The sequence below is a fragment of the Trachinotus anak genome, unplaced genomic scaffold, assembly GCF_046630095.1.
Source record: "Trachinotus anak isolate AG129_WGS33_773 ecotype Australia unplaced genomic scaffold, CSIRO_AGI_Tana_v1 ptg000033l, whole genome shotgun sequence".
Lineage (NCBI taxonomy): Eukaryota > Metazoa > Chordata > Actinopteri > Carangiformes > Carangidae > Trachinotus > Trachinotus anak.
The window spans coordinates 1,709,157-1,726,407 of NW_027273884.1; the positions used below are offsets into that span (position 1 = coordinate 1,709,157).

Below are 17,251 nucleotides of genomic sequence, written 5' to 3' on the forward strand. Positions count from 1 at the left end.
TGACCCAAAAGTGCATTTTCGGTTTTCGGCCGAAAGACCTAAATCACCGAAACAACACGGCCGAAACTTGTGATCATGCGGCAGCACGCGGGAAATGGGATAAGAGCCAGCATGTCTGCGGTGTGGACTTATTTCACTATCTCAGAGAAAGACCCATGAATAGTGATTTGCAAAACATGCAATGCTGAAATTTCAAGAGGGGAGTTTCTCCACGTCGGGTTTAATTTATCACCTGAAAATATAATTGACATAATCATTTCTTTCGGTGTTTCGGTTTTCGGCCTTGGTTTCCTCATTTTTTGTTTTCGGTTTCGGCCAAGAATTTTCATTTCGGTGCATCCCTATTTTAAATGTAATCTTTACTTTAGGAAATTGATCATTTCTACACTAAATAAAACCTGAACTGCAGTGAGTTTACTACCGTGAAGGGGTTTACTCTTGTGACCAACTGGGCAACAGGCCGGCCTCCGGAATAGAAATATAACACTTAAGCAGGCGGATAGGCGTTCAAACACCTCTACTGTATGAGTAATCATCTGCTTGTCTCAAGTGTCCTTGAGCAAGACACTGAATCCCTGTCAGCTCCAGCAGTGCTTCTCTGCAGTTGACCCTGACCTCCCAGTGGAAGGAGCCGTGGGCGGGGTTTCCCCGCATGGATCAATACAGAATTGAGTATAACAACTATTACATTTCAGACATGCAGGGTGTCTGTGAGATGAACAGATATACCTGTAAAAGCTTGAAATTATCACTCACTTTTCCAACTGTTTGTACAGACAGCTGAAGTCACAGTATGGAGAAAACATACAGGACCCCTCCCACACCCAGCAACATTATGCTGAGCAGGTGGGGAGTCAGTGTGCGGCAGATCAATAAGCTCTCTTTGAACCTGAAAAGTAAGGGCTCTGTGTGTGACAATAGGACCAGTCTTCCCCTGTCTGTCATTCTCTTTCCCTCCCGCCCACGCCTCAGTTACACTCAGTCATTCCCCTGTTTTCCACCTGTCTTTTTCTTTCTCTTTCTCCCTCTTTGTCCCTCTTCTCTCTCTTCTCAGTGTTTGGGTAATGAAAAAGAAGAATCAATGAGTTGCTACTTTGTGTCAGCAGAGGTGTTGAATGGAAATCAATCCACTATCTAAAGAGAAGAGATCTGCAAAATAACACGGAAACACACAAATGAATATTGGAAAAAAGAAAAAAAGAAAAAGCGGAAGAGCAAGCCAGAGGAAGAGGGGAGGATGGAAAGACAGGAAGATAGACACGACTTTGAGAGAGAGAGGAACAATCGGGGTGGGTGGTGAAAGGCTGTCTAATCACCCCACCTCTGTGCCCCCACAGGAAGCTGTGTGTTTTTGTGGCTGTCATGCTCTCTAACTTAACACTTTAAGTGCCAGGCTAAAAGTATAAACACTGCCTTTTGTAGGATGGAAAGCTTAAAAATGCACAAAGGCTTGAGTGTGCTTTGTGAAAGAATGATGGAGGAAGGGAAAGAGAAAGATAGACAGATGTGACGTTGATGTGATCTATGATGTTATCTCTACAAGACAGACAGCTATAAATCCCATCGGCGCCGTCTCTCAATGATGCTTCCTCTGAATGGGGTTAAGTGCTGATGAATTATGTACAGAGATTAGGAATAATATGAAAGGTGGATAACACCAGCAGATTCTTATATGACTGATCTCTGTTTGCTAATTATACATTGGAGAGATAAAGATCCTACATTCATATCTCGTAATTAAAAAAAAAAAAAAAAAAAAAAAAAAAAAATCAGTCTTCAGGGATGAATTTCTTAACAACCTGGAGCATTGTCATCGTGACCCAGATGGTCAATCTCAACACTCTCCCAGCTCTCTGTGATGATGATGCGTACTGATGAGGTATGTATGGGGATTAGCAGAATATGAAAGGCAGATAATACTGGCAGATTTCCCTACGAAGGCTCTTTGTGGTTGTTAATTCCCCCATTTCACCGGAGTAAATATTTATCTCAAATAACAATCATTCCCCGCGAGATCCATCTAATCTTTGTAATCCTGAGCAAACAGCGAAAGTCAAGAAAGACTAGCTGAGCTGTTCCTGTCAAGGCCGTCCCAGTGAGCCAGCGGGCGAGGGTGTGCCGCGTTGTTTTGACTGAGGATGAGAACTTTCTCTCTGCCTCTGTTTTGTCTGCCATCTTTACCGTCCAGCCCAGTTTCATCTCCATATTGCTCTATTTTGCCCTGATATTAACTGATTTATTTGTGCTGTAATTTCATTAACACTGACATACAGTCTGTACAGTCTGCGCTGAAAAAAAACAAAAAACAAACAATGCATATAATTATATATATTATATATTGAATAGGAAATGCTTATTAAGAGTGCTATGCTAATTCCACTCATACTGAATAATTCACACATCTCATCATTTAATAATCTTTTATATATCTTTACTTACCATTTATTTTCTGAAGCTATTTCCTACTGTACATGCTGCACACATGCTGTAGCCTACAGTATATTTCATTTACAGGATCAGAGCATTGTAGCACTCTCGTAGTGCTCTAGAAATATTGTGGAATAATAATATCTCTTGAGGTGCTACAGAAGGTGCTATCTCGTGTAGCACCCTTGTAGTGCCCTCATAGCACCCTTGTGGTGCCATTGTAGTGTCCTCGTTGTCCACTTGTAAACCCTCCTAGCGCTGTTGTCGTCCTCTCTGAGTGTTTGCCTATTTGCCTTAGCTTCTCAATTCAAGTTTCATCTGTGTTCTCTTTCCATTTGCTGTGATTACATTTTCCAACAGGATCATTACAGGTACAGCTAATCTACTGTAATCTAATCTGTACAGCTCAGACTTTGGTAATTGTGTACCTCCACTCTTTGTAAACTGTCTGGCTCTGACGTAGTGATTCTGTCAGTCTTACCTGTACACCAGCGAGTCGTCCTGGCTCCCGTTGTACTGGATCTGGAACATCCTAATGCCTGGAATATTCCTCTGGAAGTTGAACTTGATCAGAGCTGTAGAGGACGTGGCCTCAGCTGTCACCACCCTCTTATCCACCCCACCCTTCACGTCCCCCGTCACGTTGCTGCCGTTGGCTCCACCTCGGGTCGACGTGGAAATGTCCGAGGATCCCGGGTCAGGCTCTTGGATGTTGTTGGTGTTGTTGGAGATGTGAGGGAGTTTTATAATAACCAGGTCTACTGTTTGGTGGGCTTCACCAGCAGGGTTGGAGGAGATGCAGGTGAAGGAGCCGGTGTCTTTAACAGTACTGATGAGGATGTCCAGGGTCCCATTGGTGTAGACCAATGTTCTGGAGGAGTTAGACACCAGTTTGCCCTCCGGAGAGATCCAGTGGATGGCTGGCTCTGGGTCACCTCTTGCCTTACACCTTTAAGGAAAGGAAAGCAGTAGAGTGGAACTTATTAGAAACAAGACAGAATGGGGTCAACTGTACAGTAAAAGCAGAACATTGCTTGATGGTGGTTTCTGGAATCCCTCCACTTTCCCTCTTGGACTTAAAGTGGGAGGGAAAAGAGTATTCACTGTGTCGCCAGAGCACACATTCAATAAGTTAGAATACATTTCAAATGCATTTTCATTAATCAGGTATCATATAAATAATTAGTGTACAGTTACATGTAGAGCTCTGATGACATTTTGCCTTGTTTTGCCTCATCTGTCCTAAAAGAAAAAGGTTATTAGTTTATATAATACTCATATTTGAGATGCCCGAACCAGATAATTTTATTCCATTTTTGGAATAAAGGAAATTACTTAAAAGAGTAATAATTATAACAGTTATGTTTCTCAATATTGACTAATGGATTAATGGACTAATTGTTTCATTATGTAATTATGATAAACTACTACTACATGTGTGGCTCGATCATAATGACTGTAGTTCAGTCATGATGCAGAGATGCAAATAGATTTTAAAGCCTTGCGACATGAAGGAACATGAGTCATGTGACTTAAATACTGAGGAACTGAAGAATAATTTAGGATTCCTTACAATGGTCTTTTGTTACACAATGTGTATGTGTGCAGTAATAACGAGCTGCTAAGTCAATAAAAAATTTAAGCAATTGCACTTTAGTGAAAGGAAGTAAAATAGAATAAGCTTTAAGGGACATGTAGTAATTGAAGGTCACACTGTATGCATTCTTGACAAATGGCTGACAGTGCCCGCACATGTATTCCAGAGCATGTATAGCCTTATACGCAGTCATGAAATTGTTTGTTAGTCATTATCAGACGATAAAAAAATCATTATCGACACCTAATTGTGTACCCTGACATTTCCTTGGCCTTTTGCAGTGTTATGCTTTAAAAAGGATGCTGCAAAAGATGAAAAACGTTATATAAGCTGATCCTCTGATAATCTCCACTTATACCTCATACATGGAGAAGACAGGACACAGTAAAGGAAGAGACTAAAGGCATCTCATTGATTTTCTTTGCTCCCTTTTCTCATTTTCATCATATTTCCACACTTGAAAACATAACATCTATTATGATTTGAAGCGTGTGACCAATATAAATGCAAATGAAGTCGTTATCATCTCTCTGTTGTTGTCTTGATTTAGTTCTGTCCTTCTTAAATTTTTAGAGTAATGTCCCTGTGTTGTGCTTCATTGAACAGTAGGGAATTTCATGTATTCTTGAGCGATTTATGAACACAAGGCACAAGTATAGGAATTAAACCAGAAAGTGTGTCTATGTGTGCGTTTGTGAGTTTTGCAAAGTACTTAGAAGAAAACTTGTGATTGCATGGATTCATACTATTCCAACTAATAGTGATACCTTAGTGCGACTCGCTGTCCTTCAAGCACCCTCATTTCATGGGAGTATCTGGTGATGAGGGGGGGTTCACACAAGAACTCCTCCTCGGGTATGGACCAGAAGTATCGACCAGAGAGGTGTTGGGGTGAGGCGCATGTCTCCAGGTCGTCCTCCCTGTTCAACCTTCTCAGCCACAGTAACTCACAGTTACAGTGGAGAGGGTTCCCACCAAAAGACAGCGCGAAGGAGGAGGAGGTCATGACCCCTGATGTGGCCAGAACCTGGTAATGTGAAACAGGGATTTAAAATGTAAAGAAAGGACAGGGCACCACTGCTTTACATTTGATTCAGGAGCTGTCTAACACAACTAGTTTCTACTTGGTCAGTTGAGTGTCTGATACTTGACCCTTTTCCCCAGTAATGGATAAAGAAAAGGATGTGGAAAAACCCCTCTTTACCCTGTGTGACTGTGACTGTAAAAGTATGAAAATAGCTTTATAGAGACACAGACCGGGGTTCCTTGAGCTACAGCCATCGTTGCATTTACAGGAGAAGAGGTTATAATATGGACTATGAGCAGCACTATGTCCTCTACTGTGAGCCACTATCTGAATGTGACGAGACTGGCTGGGGCTAGCTGGTTTAGCTTGCTAACTTCAATTGTAGAAAAGATGTGATAGAGACAAGAGTTAACACTAGCGTCGCTTTCCACTGCTGAGTACAGCAGCTGAACTCGCGAAGTTTCTTCTGGACTGGTAGATAAACAGGTCCTGATGCTAACAATGGCTATCTAGCAATTGCAAAACTTACATATAGCTCCTTTAAACAGATTTACAGTAATTTGTTAACTGTTGGGTTTTAACAGATACCTGTGCTCGTTGAAAAAGAGGGTCTGGTGGTAGCTTCTGGAGCTTATTGGAGGTGACATCCAGTCGGTTAAGTTTCTGTAGCAGTGAGAAGGTTCCCTCTGGAATATAGTCCAACATGTTGTGGTCTAAACTCAATGTATGGAGGCTTGTCATTTTCTGTTGGAGTGGCAAAGAAAAACAAAAGTTTATTATGATTTTTCCTTTTGTAAGGATGTTTTAATACTTCCTTATGTGTGCAAACTTCTGGTTATTGTTACTGTCCTTTGGATCTCAAACTTCATTCCTTGATGTACAATAGCGATGCTGTGAAATGGTGAGTGTTAGAGTGTTAGCAACTATCTTTCAAATGTAAGGTTGAACTGAAAAAAAAACAAGGCCATTATGTGGTTAATTCATTTTAGAAACCCAGTTACCTGATGCAGCAGCATAAGTATTACTGCAGCTGTATTTTACTGTATAGCTGCTTCAAGAATATTTAAGGAAGCAGATCCACCGAGGCTGTGATCACATAAGAATTGCCTGTTGACTGACAAAAAGCACTAATAAAACGATAACTGTTAGCAATGAAAATGCATAGAAATTAAAAAACCTCAAGTGAGACAATCAATGACAAGTGCATATAGGCTTATTGAACTGTCTAATAATGGCCTCTGTTCTGTACAAAAGCCCCTAAGAGCTTTTGATTTTATTTCTAAGAAATGGCCAAAAAGGTTTTATAGCCACTTTATTGTGCTTGGAATTGGCTCTTTTTAAAGTCCTCCAGCTAAATAGGTCTGAAAGGCTGTTGCAGTTTAAGGAGATCCTGACCTGGATGGCCTCCCAAGGAATAGAGTCCAGATTGTTGTAACTGAGGTCCAGTTCTTCCAATGCCAGCAGGTCGTTGAACGCTCCCTGGTGGATAAGAACCAGCTGGTTGTTGTTTAGAATCAGGTGGTGAAGCTTGGACATCCCGCTGAATGTATCATTGCCTATCCTCGTCAGCCGGTTACTGTGAGACATTGAAGAAATGAAAATATATAAAATACAACATACAGATCCTCGCAGCTTTGGAAATAAACTACTACACCTACAATTCACCAGTTGATGTCTAAGCCATACCTGTTGAGGTGTAGGGCTCTGAGGTTTTCCAGATCAGCAAAGGCATGAGGTGTGATGTAGGAGATGGTGTTTCTGGATAATGTTAGGTCTACCAGCCTTGTCATGTTTGCAAAATCTTTCCTCTTCACACTGTGGATATAGTTGAGCAAAGTAAAATTAGCCAGGAGATAAACATTTATCATCTTTATTTCCTCCAGATAAAAATTTTAAAATATTCCTTTAAAAATTGATGTTGCATGTTTGTCGCTCCTTTAGTAGTGTTCAAATCCACACTAGACTTGAAAGGGAGCATTTATGATAAAAAGTCTTTCAACATTTAAAAGTAAAATTCATCCTAAAACAGAATTCACATGTGGTATTTCTTTCATCCTGTGCAGCTCATTCAATATGAACAACTCTCTCCAAAGGCTACAAACCAGAGAACCGAGGCACAAAACTGCAGAGCCATCAGGAGACTGCCTTCAGCTGCTCCATTGACTATGAACCGACTCTGACTTACTCTGGGGCCTCGAAGAATGTGCTTTCTTTAAACACCCAAATGAGTTTTATTTCATCCTGGTGCCAGAGGATAATGTGCTCGTATCCCCATAAAAAGCACCCTGGGTGATGCTGCCCTGTCCAAAAATTGTCCGCCTTATTCGTCTTTGCTGGAGGAGCTCCGGGCACTGTTGTCTCATGACATCATACATCAGTCTCTGCTTCCAGTGTTGAAGAGAACTCGTTCATTATCCACAACTCTATAATTCATGTGTCTGACTATGCTTCTGGTGTTTTGGTTTCTGTGAACATACAAGTATTGACACTGTACATCATAGAGCTATTTGATTTTTTCGTTCTACTGTTTTCACAGTTTGAACTGAAATTTTGGAAAATCTGTTGTTCATGGATGAGGTAACTGGTGAGGTTTTGAGGAGCACTATTTTACCCTCACGTCCAGGCAGATTGGTGTGTTTGTTTTTATGTATTAAGCAGCTAATGAATAAATTGTTCAGATGACAAAATGCTGTAGAGGGGTTAATGCTACACTGCTGTGCTTTTATGCTAAAGCCCTCTGTGTTATCAACGCTGCTATGTCAAAGCTATGGTTATTATTATATGAAGTGAGTATATATAGTATATAAAGTATATAAGGTGAGAGTTCCATTTCTAAAGCAGGTCTAGGTTCTTTATTAATACTGTGAAAGCATCAAAGCACTCAGTCCACAGAGAAATGCACACAATTCAGAAACTGAGCCTTGCAATGAGGAGTTCGGATTTCCGTCACAACGAAGCCACTCTCGGCCATTCCCTAAGCCCAGCCCACCCAGAGCCACCACACAATGTTGCTGAATTTGGTTACTCTGAGTGTTTACCTGGAATCTGCTGTGTTTTTATTCTGTCACTCAGAAAACAGTCAGCCAATCAGAAGAGAGGTTCAGAGCCTCTCCTCTGATTGGCTCATTGACCTGTTGTTAGAGTGCTTGCTAGAGCTCCAGAGAGAGGCCTGACAGAGGAGATGTAAAATTATATTGACATGGTTTTTGGTACTTACAGAAGCACTTCAAATACAACACTGCAAAAATGTAAAGTATGGGACCTTTAATTTAAATATGAACATTATCTCAGTGACAAAAACTGCAGTGGGGTAGTAACAGCAGAAGCAGCACCTGCAGACTGAGTGGCATAGAATAATAGTGTTGATAATGTTATGGATGTGACTGTTACCTTGTGACAAAGTTGTCAGCCAGCCGTAGCTCCACAGTATGCCTGTCAATGTTCGGTGGTACAAACAGCAGACCTTTCTTGGCACAGAGGGTTGCAAGGTTGGGTGACAGGATCTGACATACGCAGCGCTTTGGGCAGATCTGTGCCCGCACTGCCATGGCAACTGCCAGCATCACGCACAGCAAGAGCCTCTCCATGGTAACCACCCCACCTGGACACAACACCTGAAAAATGAGACAGATGGAGACAAAGAGAGAAATGGAGATGAGGCCAGACTGGAAATAAGATACTACAAAATAAAGGTCCAGTGTTTGTTCAGTAAGGATGGATTAATGGACTAATAGACAACTTATCATCCACTGTACTTTCTTCTGTATTTGATGATAGGATGAGGAAGAAGAAGAAGAAGAAGAATTACTTAACATATTGGTGCATCTCAATATAGTTCCTCATTACATACACACTTATTTCACTTGGCAACTGTAGAGAATCTGATAAAAATATTAATTCCCACACTTGACTGAATGAACCCAAAGGCCTCACTAATCAAACCAGAGGAGATGTTTATTAGAGTGTGCCAGCAGCACACACACACACACACACACACACACACACACACACACACACACACACTTTTGGTCATCATTAGTAAGCAGCAGTGCCTGTTGTTAATTAGGAAAGGTTTAGAGAGAGAGACAGAGCAGGGTGATGCAGGGCGAGAGAAAATGCTCATTAATGACAACCTTGATTGGGGCTTGAAGGGCATGGGAGAATCAGGATTAAAGAGATCACAGTGCAAATGCATTCTCTCTCTCTCTCTCTCTCTCTCTCTCACTCACACACACACACACACACACACACACACACGGTGAAGGTTAAACAGAATTTGAGGTTTTACCTCAGTGACACTTCATATAAATCATATAAAAAGTGTCAGCTGCAGAGCAGATGCAAATGAAGTTTATAAGTTGTAGCTAACATCTTTATTAATAGTATCAAATCATTTATTAACATTGAATATTATAAATAAGCCATCATAGAACAAATTTAAGTTGCCAACTTGTGAATGATGCCTTTTGCATGTCACTTGTTTTGTCTTTTTAGCTTTTTGATTGATTGGCACGAAGGACAGCAGTAAAAAAATACTAATTATTAATTCAGCCAAACTTGATGTTTTTTTCTTTTTTAACTTATAGTACTCATTAGTAAATAATGTATCCCACTTGTCATTAGACTGTTATTGATTTGATCCAAACAACAACAATCATCCACAACAATCATCAGACAAGCAGATAGACAGCCAATCAGTGGGGAAGAAATAAATGAACTATGAAAACGCAACAGTTTGGAAGCACTTCAACAAAAAAAAGACAAATGATAGAGCACAGTACAATCTGCATATCAATTAAAGCGGGTTATTCTAATTCAAGTGTACATGTTTGTCTGTTGTTCGTGTTATAAATGGCGATACACAAATTAAAGGAACAGATCCCATCAGAGAGCATTAATCCCCCTCACTGAGAAGCATGAAGGTGTTGAAATCACAATGCTTTTTTGTTTAATTTAGCTGTTTTGTGAACTCATTACTGTCATGTTTCTGCACTGCACTTCCCAGTCATGGACTGTCAGTCAGTGTGTGTGGCCGGGACTGGCGGCTACCAAAGTTCCCTACAGTTCTTAGAGCTTTTCCAAACTGAAAACATAAATCAGGCCATTTACTTTTTTCTTACCAGACTTAAGGTTTTTAGTACAATGTTTTACGGGTCACAATCATTTCAAAAAGAGAGTAATGATACAGATATTTCATCATATGTAAATTACATGGAAACACCATAACCAACAATCTGTCTGTGGGACTCAGGCCCAAACCCATTTGTTCCTACTAGAGACATAAATCTTTAATAATGTCTCACAAATATACAGTTTCACCCTGTAAAGTTTATTTTGAAAAAGAATGATTTGAATGTACAATATTCTATGCATTGTGCTGATGTACATGATCACGTGATCAATCAAAGAATCATATATAATGTTAAAAAAAGTGAAACCATGATGAAAGCAAAATAGCAGGAAATAAAGCGTAGTATATTTCAGGAGAGGTTTTCTTTTTTTTCACTTTAAAGTAAACTGCAGAAGTCACATGAGTTGTATTGAAGGAACATGTCACCCAGTGCAGTGCAGTGGCTCATTATACTTTCAATAGATGTAGAACTACAACAGAGCTTTGTGGCAGGAAGGAATACGTTATCAGGTTTTGCATAAACAGGCAACACGTGTTATTAGAATACACGCATGGATGGATCACTGAACAGGCCTATCAGGTACAGACTCAGGGGCCCTGAGGGTCACAGGGCCCAAATGGATTTCACCCGTCAAATGCCACTGCAAGCCTTATCCTTTAATGCTGATCCTGAAACTGCAAACCAACAAAACCTGATCGAGAGAGATAAAGTACAGCTGTAGTGGTTGGGTGTCAGATGACTGGGCTTTGCAACATAGCAGGGGTGGAAGTAACAAATTACATTTACTCTAGTTACTGTAACAAAGTTGTGTTTTTTTTAGCACTTGTACTTTTTGGAGTATCTTTAAAAATCAGTAACTTTACTTGTACTTAAGTATTTCTTGACTCAAGTATTTTACTTCGCTAATTTCAAAGTCACATGATGAAGTTATGATTGGCTGTGTGAGAACACGACAATTGAAGAGAGTCAAACCAGCAGTTGCAGCAGAGAAGAAGCTGGCGCCTGGCGACCACGGCGAGGGTCCCAAACGAAACACACCTGCCTTTCTGTGTGACCAACAGGTGCACTCCAGGGTGTGGCTAAATGCTAAAATACTGATGGTATATCTCGCCACTGTGACTGAGAACAACAGAGAAACTGGATTTAAAGCAGATTGTGGAAGACTTTGTGGTGCACAAGATGCAGAGTGACGTTCAAACAGGTGTGTGCAATACTGTACAGCATCAACAACTACTGCGTTGCCTAGCAACGTAGCATTTTCTCTGCGTTCATCAGCTGCAGCTGCTGTGAAGTTTATGTTGCTTATACACCTCCATTTTTTTCTTCTGATTTATTCTGCTGTTGATTCTATAAGAAGCAGCAGCTGTTTGAATTATGTAGCTTAATATTACTACATAAATATGGTCCCATTGATAGAAGGTAGGCTAAATAACACCACCACCTCTCTGTATAATGTAATACAGCTAAAAAGCAGCACACACTACATCCTGTAGTTCATACAGTTGAATCAACAACAATCAATAACATTAAATTAGCAGAAATGTTGTATTAGACTGCACTAGCTTTAGCTAGGTGTTCCTAATAAACTGCCAACTGAGTACATGTGTAATGGTCAGTTGTATGCGTATCCTGCAAAGTGCCTTGCTGGAACTTACTGGCTGCTTTCGGTGCAGTTCTCACCTGGGAATGGTATAGAGCAGTTAGATACCATGCACATACAGCTGGTTGCCTACAGATGCTCTTTAATTTAATGGTTTCATCATACGTTATTGTTATTGTCATCACTGTATTCTTTACCCCTCCTCTTCCCCTTTTACAAATGTAACACAGTAATGTTTACTCCAAGTATATTTTAACCGAGGTACTTTGAACTTGTATTTGAGTACATTTTTACACAAGTAACTTGTATTTGAGTACAATTTTCCAGTACTCTTTCCACCTATGAACATGGGCCAGTACAATGCCTGCTACATGACCATAGAGAGATGTTTGGAAATCAATTTTGTATCCATTTCACTCGTTAGCACTTTTACTGTTGGTATCTTAATTGAGTCAGTCTGATAACGCTCTGCTGCAGGTTGATTTAAGTGCTACATATTCATGTTATATCAAATCACTACCCAGGTCGGACTAAGAAGCCATTCACCTGTCTCCGCTCTAACTGTGCGGTCCTCTCTCTCTATATCTCTTTCATTTCTCTGTGTAATTACTGAGCTGAAATCTGCTGCAGTGTCAGAGGTCATATAATCCCTTCTCTTCTTTCCCTCTCTATTTGAGTCGAGAGAAAGAGGAGCAGAAAGACAGAGCGGCAGCTAAATAGAGTGCCGGATGAGTCATATGCACTTGCGCTACATAGAAAAAGAGAGCGGGAGAGAAAGAGAGAGAGAAAGAAAGAGAGAGAGAGAGAGCTCATGACCCTTGTGACACGAAAGCAGATATCAGCTCATTAATTAGACTGAGAAATGACTGTAATGAGAGTGAATGAGTGAGAGAGACAGAGAAATGGAAAGGAAACGAGGGAGAATTATCAGAGAGAGAGAGAGAGAGGAAAAAAAAGAAAGATCAGAGAAGGAGCTAATTAAAATGAGTGCTGAGGTGTGACAGGAAGAGGGGGAGAGGGACGGATTCATTTAGCAAGAGGAGACGAGGTAGCACAGATGATGCTGGTGTCAAGTTGTCACATGACACAAAAACTATATTCAACATTTGTTGTATAAGAAAGGACGTTGGGGATATATATGTCACACACGTGGAAATGAAAGTTACACCAGAACAAAGATCATTTTCACACAAACTCCTCCACACACAAGTTACTGACCCGGCCTAGTGTGAGGTGAGACACGGGACCAGTGGAATCAAATGGAATGGCGAATTAACCAAAGGGATTATGGGTAAGGAAGACAAATTAAGCTCTGTTTGTAGCGGTGTGTAAAATGCGATTCTGTTTCACACATGTGCAGCCTGCTTTTTCCACCTCTTTGAAAGCCTTCCACACTGATACCCCATAAAGCCGGTTTCACCCCCCTGGCTCGCTCACTGATGAACAACCGGCTTCTTGGCCAGCTCAAACGGATTCTCCACACGATCCCTATACTGAAACTGAGCTTAGGCTGCATTCAAATCTCTAGGGGGATAACCAGTGGAACGGCTTGGCAGTTAAAAGCGACGGCTTGGAAGTATTCACACATTCAAACTCTTTTGAAGCTGCCAAGACGCCGCGATTGAAGATTTCAGTAGACTTGTTGCTCCTGATCAGATTTTTCACACTTAATGCACATCCGGCTAGCCAGTGATACATTTGAGGTCACTTGTTTTATAGGAAACCATGCAGTTCAATAAAAAAAAAAAAAATAATAAATGAAGAAATAAAAAAATAAAAATCCAGCAATTTCATTTTATTTCTGTGTATTCAAACCTTTATTTTCCATCTTGGAAGCTGAGGTAAACAGATATGTAGGGCTTCCTTGAAATCTTCTGTCATCAGCTTAGCCGTGTGAAGGTTTCAGGCAGGTTTAAACCTGTGTTGTCTAGAACAAAATTACTTAATCTGTTAAATCCCACTGCTTTGGATAAAACTGCATCATTGTGTAATTACATTTATAAGGTGTTTAATTCATTTTTGACTTCAGAGACAGGGTTAGTGAATTACTCAGTAACCTGAGGCTATAACACAGAAAAGAGAATCATAAATGTATTTTAAGACTAATTACCAATGTCATTTGAATTCAAGCTAATATAGCTGACAGCTTACAGCTTACTGATATTCCGATGTTCTGATCCAGTAGTATTTCTAAAGTCTTTCCTCAGCAGTTTGTGATGTGGTCAGCTGAACTGGAAAATCTGAACGCTGAAACCATATTGCCTTATTTCCATTTTGCAAGTGCATGAACAACATTATAAGATGGTATTCCTTTGAATCACTTACTGGGCTGATACAGTGGTAAAATAACGTTTCCTGCCATTTAGCTGGATTTCAGCTCAACCCGTGCTCATTCTGACAACTGCGGGCTGCATTTCGAACCCAGCCTTAGCCTGTTAGCTAGTAAGATGTGGAGTGACACAGCAACAGCCCCATAGTGGGTGTGGTGGGTGAAGTCATTGCAAACTTTGTTTAAACCCAAAGAAGCATTCTTCCAAATTCTGTTGGAGTTCCCCACGTGTCCTGAGGCACTAAACTTTGGATGAAGGATATTTCAATATTTCCATCTGATGGTATGGTGAAGTGTAAAGATCATATTGTTTCAACGCAGGGTTGGAACAAGCTAAACGGAGTATATTGGATCATTGAAGCTATTTAAAGGGAAAAACTCAATATTAGGTGTTAGTGTGTAGTAAGGATTTAAAAAAAAAGTATTTTCTGGTCATATTTACAAGTGAAAGCTGAGAAGAAGTGGCTTGTATAAGGGTATTTATCTCCGACTGGCTGATGTGAACTGTATTGTGAAGTTGAGACCTCGTAGCCACTATGAAAATGTAGCCACATGACGTGGACGTGGCAGCAGAAGTAGGGAACTACTCCGTCTACCTAAAGTGTCATCCAGCTGTTTGCAGGGCTCTTTGTTGAGGAGTGTCAGGTAGTTTCCTATGGTACTTGTGCTGTTAAAATAGATTAGTCATGTCAAAGTTAGGAAAACACTTCACGTGTTAAAGTGTTCTCCAACAGTCCCGGCGCGCTGGGCCGTCGTTGAGAAGAGAGACATTGTTTACAGAAACATACTACTGTTCAAAACGCTTCAAAATCCACGCTGAACTCCAACCTCAACAGATTTAAGTGACATAGAAAATGAGATCATTACAGAGACTGGATTTCATCACGGTCTCTGTCTCACAGCATTCCTTTTTAGATGACTATGGATGACAAATGTTTGAAATACAGAGTCCAACAAATGAAGGAGAAATCTGCATGAGCGATTTCTCCTTCATTTGTTGGACTCATGCTGGTTGCTGCAGAAAGAGTCCCATGAGATTATTCTGCTGCATATCCCAGTCATTTCATTTGACATGGAGTATTTGCTCTGTTATATTTTACCCAGATATTATGGAATTTAAAAAAGTGTAAGAGGATATTTGGCCTTTGATATGATATTTGATATATATGATTGCTGATGGAATGAGGATTGTTGCAGATATCTGTACAGACATTGTGTTTCACTTTAATTGTCCTATACACCTACAGATTTTTTTAATTTTATGTATTTATTTAGATCCCCATCAGCCACTGTATTGTAACAGTGGCTACTCTTCCTGGGTTCACAGATCATTCATACTCACAGATTGCTTATCAGTGGGGTATTCACTTAATCTAACTTCAAAAGATTAAATGCATAATCTGTGATCCAGTGGTTCTGAAAAAAGATAACTGAGCCACTACAATTTAAAGGTTCAGTTAACCTGAATAACCAAAAAAAAAAAACAAAAAACAGTTTAGTCTCTTAACCCTATAGCGATTTATAAATTATAACCACAAAAGTAGTTTTGGCTTGTGCAAATATTCAGCCATCTTTGAGATGTATCCATCCTTTTAAAGACAGGATTGGGATTTTAAGTTGTCAGGGAATTGTACAATTATTTCAGCAGTCTTGACCTTGACCAGTCTCACCACAAGATCCATTTAATAGCTGTTTCAGTATCCTGAAATTTTTCACTTTACTTTTTTCGTTTATGTTTCTTTTGAGAGTTTCGCCTACTCTCTTTGCTCACATTTCCTGCTTGTTGTCACTGTCTCTATCCTATAAAGGCATAAAAATGCAATCCCCACCCCTCAAAAATATTGAGAATAAAAAATATATACATCTATACAACATATGTTGTAAATGGTGTACTGAGAGTGTTTGTGTGTTTATTTCAAATATGATATGATACAAAGCATATGGGACACTATTAACCAAACAATGTTACAATCCCTCGTTGATTTCACTCATTAAAGCACCTCAGTATTGACAGGAGATGTGCTTGCAGTGCTGCACATATTAAGAAAGGATTTGAGACACTCGTGTGTTGTGTACTCTCATGGCATAAATTCAAATTCAGAGTATGTCGCTGTTGCCGCTGGAAAACCTTTCAGCTCCTATTTTTTTTTAAAGCAAATTAATAGTTTACATGGTCTTCTGTGCCTTCAAGCATGTACCTTGGTTGTTTGTACCAGCATCTAATGCATAACGAAAGAGCACCAATGCCCAAGCCACTTAACAAACCCGCTGCCTTCCTGCAGCTTCCGCTCTTCGGCTCTGTTTGTGCGTCCGCTGGAGTAAACCTTATGCTCAAGCTAATGGCTTTACCCACTTGAACAACAGGGGTCAGCAGCTGCCTAAATACATCGCAATTACTCTTTATTCAATTACTTCACTTTGAGAGTGCTGCACTGAGCACACATCACACACGCACAGGCAAGGACCTAAAAAGACCCCACAACATGCCTATATGAGCACATGAGCAACCAAGCAGACAGGACAACACAGGGACTGAACTCTCATCTGCACGGGTGCTTTGTATTCAAATCAGAAGCCAAATATATTCTGTGTGCGGTTTCGGACAGGCTAAAAAAAAAAAAAAGAAAAAAGAAACCTCCCATGCTTAGTTACACACTTGCTCTCCTCTACTGGACCATCACTGCTCAAGAGAGAGGTTTAGTGAACGGTCACTTCCAATCCGTCCACTTTACTCACACTGAGGTGCGAGTCATTTCGCACATGCATGTTTTCATTGCGTCGAGGCCGAGAAATCCTCCTTTTAACCCGCCTCCTCCCCTCCGTTGCCAACATCCCCTTCAAGACTGAACTAGACTTAATGGACGAAATCAAACCAATCAAAGGTAGATACAGCCAGACGGATGATTTGTAGAAGCACATGAGTCGCCAGGAATATGAGACGATCACCGCCAAGGTCAGTCCGATGGCAGTGGAATGAAGGAACACACAGATGGACACACACACACACACACACACACACACACACACACACACACACACACACACACGCATACTTGTACTTCTATCTTTGTGAGGACACTCATTGACATAATGCATTCCCTAGCCCTTTAACCTAACCTTAACCTAAACCTGATTCTAA

At 40.4% G+C, this 17,251-nt stretch overlaps 1 protein-coding gene across 3 annotated transcripts in view; it reads right to left on the reverse strand.

Annotated features, from left to right (window-relative positions):
* The window catches only part of lrfn5a (leucine rich repeat and fibronectin type III domain containing 5a), a 120,165-nt gene that overhangs the window by 14,972 nt on the left and 87,942 nt on the right, over positions 1-17,251 (reverse strand). For all 3 annotated transcript variants that reach the window (XM_071471376.1, XM_071471374.1, XM_071471375.1), the window contains 6 exons: positions 8,442-8,665; positions 6,738-6,866; positions 6,447-6,627; positions 5,640-5,795; positions 4,792-5,051; positions 2,909-3,376 (listed from right to left, as the gene is read on the reverse strand). In XM_071471376.1, the coding sequence (XP_071327477.1) occupies positions 2,909-3,376; positions 4,792-5,051; positions 5,640-5,795; positions 6,447-6,627; positions 6,738-6,866; positions 8,442-8,638 (1,391 nt within the window). In that variant the 5' untranslated portion in view covers positions 8,639-8,665. The remainder of the gene's footprint in view (positions 1-2,908; positions 3,377-4,791; positions 5,052-5,639; positions 5,796-6,446; positions 6,628-6,737; positions 6,867-8,441; positions 8,666-17,251) is intronic.